The following is a 7,500-nucleotide window of genomic DNA, read 5'->3' as shown; positions in this document are numbered from 1 at the left end:
TGTCACGACTTACCAAGATCGAACAAGCACAGACCAGGAATGTAACGGAAGAATACATCAGATTTGTTGCCAACACGGTGGCGCCACAAGCCACGACCACTGAAGAAATAAAAGAAGAATCTGTAGTAGATGAAGAATCAGAGTACGTGCAACAGAATATAGAGATGGTAAATTGGGAGACTTCCAACTGTGCAAATTACAAACCAATCAGAGACGAGATGTGTCTTTTCGGAAAAATTGTCCTTCGAGGGACTAGAATTGTTATGCCAAAGAAGCTATGAGAAAGAGTGATTGAATAAGACTGTAAAGGGCACCAAGAAATGGCAAAAATGAAACAGCGCCTACGTATAAAAACCTGGTGGCCGGGTATCGACAGAGAAGCTGAAACATTCTGTAAAACATGCCATGGATGTCACGTTGTGGGTGGACCAAGGCATCCGGAACCTCTTCACATGACTGAATTGCCTCAAGGACCTTGGAAAAGCATTGCAATTCATTTTATGGGTCCACTACCGTCTGGGGACTATGTTTTTGCAGTGACTGACTATTTCAGTCGATATGTAGAAGTGAGAATCTCGAAGAAAAACATGGCAGATGTGGCCATCAATAGCCTAGGAAAATGCTTGCGACTCATGTCTTATCCTACACAGTGACAATAACGGTTGACCTGTTTGACTGTAATTCCTTGAAAGATTAAGTCAATGTAGTCATGTCTGGACCCAGGGGAATAAAGAAATTTGCGGTTGACAAAACTATGGTCTGCCACCCCGGTAAGGCTTAGTTCGTCATCAACGGTCGAGGCCGTGGTCACGGTCGTGTGGAAGCGTACCTTTGGAAAGCTGTTTTCCTGCAATATTACCGCCTGAAGTCACTCTCAGGACTGCTATTGCGTTGATGGTAGGTTGAGATGAATGTGATGTGGAATTGTGACCGTCGGAACATTTTATCTAGGAATAATGGACTCAAATTGGTGGCACCTGAGAATTTAGTTTCCAGCCTTGGGATTTTGTTGTACTTTTCACAACCACGAAATTGAAAATTGGCTCAAATTGCCTCGGATCTGGAAAATAACCACATACGAAGGAGGTTACCCACGTTGGCAATGAGGTTAGGCTTCTTAATTGAGAATTTTTTCATATAATTGTCTTCATAAGCTTTTTATCGGGATTCCCATACAAATCCTTATGTTTTTGTCGGCCATGCTCACGCTGAGCTTGGGGCGCCTGTGATGCTTCTCTGAGGAAGGAAAGGGATGTAGGGTGTTTCGTGTAGGTTACATAAACAGTGTGCTGCTATACTTCGGAAAGTCGTACATGAAGACTGTTGTGTAAAACGGAAGGGGTGAGCAATATTTGACATTTAAGATTTTTGCTGTGTTTTATCCGGCTCATCTACTTGAATCTGTTCCTGGTATTCTACAATGGTGACCATGTGAACAAAAGAATAAAAAAAAGTTTTAAAACAAGTCTATCCCATCTTATTTGGTAAACTAAAGAAACGAAATCGAAGAAAGAATGCAAGAAAAATGTCAACAATACGAGGTTTTCTGGGTAGTCATCAAACCACCTACAATCTCAGACAAAAATAAAGGGGACACTTCACGCTGCGTAGCAGATTACCCCTTCCCCCTATTCAATGTTGCAAAGAGAACGGCGTTTTTCCAGGAGCCCAACAGTTTTTACGCCATCAACATTGTCGCGGGGGAGGGGGGTTCAAACATGCTTTGGTGTCACGATCTTTTTGACCGGGATTGTGTTGATTACAGAACTGTAGAAAGTTCTACAGAGATCTCGTTGCGGTTTGGGTGTAAAGATATGGATGTGCCACGTTTGTCCTCGCGTCATTTGGGTGAGTGCTCCTATGCTTTGGATGAGGAAGATGTGTCTAATTGTTGCCGAATATGTTCTGGAACATGTTTTCTGTGTAGTTGCAGATGTAGTTAGGGAGAGATTGCAACTGCACGATACAGGACTTAGCTGAAAGGCGATGAAAATGGTTTCTCGGCGGTGGATTGATAATAACACACGTGCTCGTGTGTATTATTGGAGCCAAGTTAAGGGAATGTCAATTCGAAAAACGGCACTACATTGTAATGTTTCACGTGGAGTTGTTTGGAGAATAATCCAGCGACAGCGCGAGAAAGAATCCTGAACCGCTGTAAAAGCAAGACTTCAACTTTACAACGCGGACGTCCGAGAAAACTGACAGGTAGACAGGGGCGTTTACTTCTGAGATGCTTGGCCAAATTGCGCGATGAAGATGGCAATTTTACTGCACAACGTCTTATGTTTGAAGAGGCTGCCAAAGGAGGTGAACGCATTTTTATCCAAGATGGACATCCATCGCAGAATTCGGCTGTAGCGAAGAGAGCCATGTCTCGAGTGCAGTGTAGAGCTTTTAACGTGCCAGTGCGTTCTCCTGATATGCACTGCATTGAGAATGTATTTCACATCAAGAGTAAGAAATTAAAAGAAGAGGCCAAAGTGAAGAGAATAACCAAAGAGTCATTCGGCGAGTTTAAGAAGAGAGTTATTACGACAATCAAAGCTATTCCCGTTGGCACAACAGATGAATTGATCGCTTCTACAGACAAGCGATTAGACGCTGTCATTACGAGTCGTAGCCGTCGTATACGATATTAACAAACGATTTCTGTAGAACCAACAACTATCTTTTAAATATTTCAAAGTTTCTAGACAGACAAGCCGTATCACTGTAATATCAGGGCATATAACAGAGTACATTGGGATAAACTATGGTGACTGAACAGAGTTCTCTGTACTGTAATTTGTACTAGTCACTTCAATGGAAATTCACCCGCTAAGCTACAATATAGGTTTTGTTACAAAGCCATAGTCTGTTTACAATAACGGTTATAATCATAAGCAACTCAAACATCCATATTCTTTGTCCTGTGTTCTTTTGTGTACGCGCCGTAACAGTGGGGCCAAATAGGCGACTTATCATAAATCCGAATACGGTTAACCACCTACGATTAACCATTTGCATTCCTAATTTCCCGACAAGCCGAAGTGTTGTACTGTCGTTTATGCCATTGAACAAAAATTGTCAACACAAAGTTTCAGTTCACTGCACTTTTGTGCGTATTTCTCCCGTTTCAGTGAAATGGTGAGTCTTGCAATTGGTTAACCGTGCTTTTGCATAATTAATCAGCTATCAAGTGCGGATTATTTATAATGACGGTTAACCACTTTGGCTGTTTGCAACACGAAGAGTTTTCAGGGTTGTACAGTTTTCAACTGAATAAACGATTTTACCTATCATGTAAAATAGCATCACAAGTAAACCGATCACTCTAAACCTCCTGCTCTTCAGTACTGGCGCTATGAAATGGTTAATCGTTCGTGTATCAAATGGTTAATCGTTCCTTTCTTCCTATATGTTGTTAATCGTTCGTCTCCTTGGCACTTGTTTACCGTAGTTGCGAGTTTCGGAAGCAAACTTCATTTCATAGTGCCTTCACTGTTTACTAAAATCCGCCCTTTTTTAAGAAGGCCCGAGTATAAATTCCGCGAAACGTCACGAGGTACACACTGCTCAATTGCCTTCTACCAAGAACACCGCTGCCCTCCATAGATTATATCTCAGTGCCCACAATGTACCCATTTCGACACAAGAAGTATCACAACACCGTAACATTTTCAACTGTCTGAACAGAAATGATCTTTTAGTGTTCATCAAAGAACGAGTTAGGAAATCTCCGCTTCGCACACAATTAACAACAACGTGTACAAGAATTGACAACTGTAAATAAACTCTCTTAACCTAATTAAAAGTGAGACCTCCTTGACGAGAAATTATTTCTCTCAAGTCGTTCATTTATTTGAACTACTGGCCTCTTCATACTCGTTAAATATATCTAGCAAAATTCAATCTTTTCCATAATATGCATACACCCCACTTGTACAGACACTTCACATAAATAGCTCCCATGACCTTTTCATTCAATTACTAACTACAGCTCGTGTGACACGCAGCTACACACAATCTCAGACAAAAATAAAGGGGACACTTCACGCTGCGTAGCAGATTACCCCTTCCCCCTATTCAATGTTGCAAAGAGAACGGCGTTTTTCCAGGAGCCCAACAGTTTTTACGCCATCAACATTGTCACGGGGGAGGGGGGTTCAAACATGCTTTGGTGTCACGATCTTTTTGACCGGGATTGTAGTTTCCCCGGCCATGCAACAGGATGTAACTTAAGTGACAAAAACATGGCTAATTACCGAGTGCTTTGCAAAATCCCATTTCTGACTCGTTGTTTTGCTCCGCTTCAAAACAAATCTTCCAGTGAAACAATTCAAACGAATTGGATAAAATTGCTCATCAACCATTACCATTTTAATGGTTTTACAATAGGATTCCCTTTCGAAAAAGAGGCGAGAAGCAACTTCGAATTGGCATTCCTTTGGGATGATCCGAAAAAAGATCATGATCTTTGATCATAGCGCATCAAAGAAAACGAAGATTCCTTTCCCAGAGTGAACTCATGGGTTAGTAGAAATCTGTTCCTTGCGTGACGTTAATGTACGGATTCCGACACCCTTTACCCTTTTACCCGTTACCCTTTACCCGTTTCTCTTTACTCGTGGAAAAGGTCTGCCGCTTTTAGAGTGACACTGTCTTGAATAGGAAAGACAGTCATGCTATTGAGGGAGTCGTAACTAAAACAAAAGGTTCAAGGCTTCAAAAGTAATGAACTATGCATAAAGTCCTTGTAGTGATGGCCGAGATACAAACATATTCGACGCAGTTTAATCATGATTAAAGGCATTTTAATTGATACAAGCACGGCCATGTTCCTCGACTCACAAATTCTTGGGAACGTTAACCTTTTGTAGTAACCTGGTTTAACACTACAGTCCTTAAGGCTAGTGCAGACTGTTAATTGGTCGAATTTTACCATTTCCTGTGATATGAGACATCTGAATCTTCTGCAGTGAATTCACTTGCGGATTGGCTATATTTGCTACAAGCACCGGGCTTCTAACATTTCGGTAACAAGAATTTGAGATTAGTCAATCAGCATTAGAGGTTTCTTGGTTGGGCTTACATGAAGTGACTGTTTATGTTTACAATGTTCGCATTAATTGTATGCGTCTACTTTTGAGTTTGAACTCAAATCAACGGATTTGTTTTATTCTGCGGTCCATACTGTATCAGAAAGGGCCTATAGGGCGTTAACAGTTGTAATTGACTTTTTACCTCAAACTATATTGCTTTCTGTGTCTCAAGACGCAAATAAGATAAAACCGAGGCAATGAAGAACCATGTCCCTATGACGACTTAAAACACAGGGTCCGGAGGAGTTTAGCGGGATTACTTATTTAAGTAATTCATTTATTCCCGCTAAACTCCTCCGGACCCTGTGTTTTAAGTCGTCATAGGGACATGGTTCTTCATTGCCTCGGTTTTATCTTATTTGCGTCTTGAGACACAGAAAGCAATATAGTTTGAGGTAAAAAGTCAATTACAACTGTTAACGCCCTATAGGCCCTTTCTGATACAGTATGGACCGCAGAATAAAACAAATCCGTTGATTTGAGTTCAAACTCAAAAGTAGACGCATACAATTAATGCGAACATTGTAAACATAAACAGTCACTTCATGTAAGCCCAACCAAGAAACCTCTAATGCTGATTGACTAATCTCAAATTCTTGTTACCGAAATGTTAGAAGCCCGGTGCTTGTAGCAAATATAGCTCAATGGGATCTTTATGAATCTACTGTGCACGATTCCTTTCCTTCTTATCTGAACCAGATCGACTTTGTCGTTCGCCATTTTAAAACTTAATAACCGCAAGCCATATCCTTTCTGGCGCATAGCACGTAGCCCGAACGGCGACCGAGGCAAGGCCAAGGCACGAAGTGCCGAGTACCGTATTATAGTAAATTAACGCTCCATGAAATTAAGGTATCAGAAATTAACGCGACTTAATTTAACGCGAATTTAACGTCAGAAGACTTTCGAATAAAGGAAACTAACGCGAAGGAGGAGGTAGAATTTCACAATAAAGGAAATTAACGCGATTAAGACACAGTTTGTGGTGACCTATGAAACAAACTTATTTAACACTGGATGCAAAAAAGCTCGCGGAACAAAATTAAGATCTCTGATCAACAAAACAGTCCTCAAAATTCTAATAAATGCAGGGGTTAACGGAAAAAAAGAAAGCTTGTACCTTATTTTATTGTATTTTACGTGTCATGAATGTCTGGAAAGGTTTCAAAATTATGGTTAAAAGAATGGAAAGAGCGCGGAAGTGAATGCTGCACTTTATTAATTTCGCGGGTAATAACGATTAATGTATTTACCGCGACTTAAATTAACGCGAATTTTACCGATTTGCATTAATTTCCTTTAATAAGGTAAACCGATCTTGTGAGCCTTCAGTCTCTTGGTTTGCGGTATATAGAATATGTAACGAAAGTATAAAGCGATCAAAATAACCAATTTTTCAGAGGTTTTCATAGGTTTTGATGTTCCAACGACAAGCACTTCTCCTCTGGACCCTGTGCTTAAGATCTTTCTTTTTTTTTTTTTTTTTTTTTTGCATTAATTTCCTTTAATAAGGTAAACCAATCTTGTTAGCCCTCAGTCTCTTGGTTTGCGGTATATAGAATATGTAACGAAAGTGTAACGCGATCAAAAAAAACATTTTTTCTTAGTGGTTTTCGATGGGTTTTGATGTTCCAACGACAAGCACTTCTCCTCTGGACCCTGTGCTCAAGATTGTTTTTTTTTTTTTTTTTCATGTTCGTAGATTATTCACCGTGATCTAGCAGCACGAAACGTCCTCCTAGATAAGAACTATGTGTGCAAGGTGACGGATTTTGGATTATCGTACCAGAACTTCAAATATGGACATGGCAATGCCAAAAAGGTGGGTCACAATGTTGATATGTTCCATTTCACATTGCTGTGTCCACTCTCTGATTTTCACTTTTTCATCTCCAAATGAAAACGCTGTTGTCTTCTAGGGCTGTGTACCGGTTAAATGGACGGCACCAGAGATCCTCTTTGGAGATGCAGCAAATCTTTCCACCAAAAGTGATGTGTGCGTACTTGTAAAAGCGTTTTAAATAGTCATTTTACAGGGTTTTTGTAGTTAATTAACGCTTTTTAAAATATTAGATTACAATAGCGGTGCTTCATAATGTAAGAGAAATTAAGAGAAAGTTAAAAAATAGAATCGACTTTTTAACTTTTAGCGATGGTCATGGATTTTTACTCACGGACTGAAGAGTATCTCTTGTCATCTTTGATACAAGATAAGTTAAAAAACTAAACATCCATGTCACTGACACTTAACGACTGGACCACCGTGGTTTGTCAATGTATTAAGGACTAAACTGTATATTTAAAACATCACGATGATTCTTCTGTGAGAAGTAAAGCACAATTTCATCCCCTTGAAGTCATTTGAAATTTTCAGAAGTCTTTAAGAGACAATTTCTTAAATAATCCGTTCTCAATG

The 7,500-nt window shown here is 40.0% G+C and overlaps 1 protein-coding gene across 1 annotated transcript in view; it reads left to right on the top strand.

Annotated features, from left to right (window-relative positions):
* The window catches only part of LOC137988681 (tyrosine kinase receptor Cad96Ca-like), a 24,261-nt gene that overhangs the window by 15,061 nt on the left and 1,700 nt on the right, over window positions 1-7,500 (top strand). The window contains exons 4-5 of the mRNA XM_068834660.1: window positions 6,787-6,906; window positions 7,004-7,080. Of these exons, the coding sequence (XP_068690761.1) occupies window positions 6,787-6,906; window positions 7,004-7,080 (197 nt within the window). The remainder of the gene's footprint in view (window positions 1-6,786; window positions 6,907-7,003; window positions 7,081-7,500) is intronic.

This window comes from Montipora foliosa, unplaced genomic scaffold, assembly GCF_036669935.1.
Source record: "Montipora foliosa isolate CH-2021 unplaced genomic scaffold, ASM3666993v2 scaffold_425, whole genome shotgun sequence".
Lineage (NCBI taxonomy): Eukaryota > Metazoa > Cnidaria > Anthozoa > Scleractinia > Acroporidae > Montipora > Montipora foliosa.
This window is presented reverse-complemented; position numbering and strand designations above follow the sequence as displayed.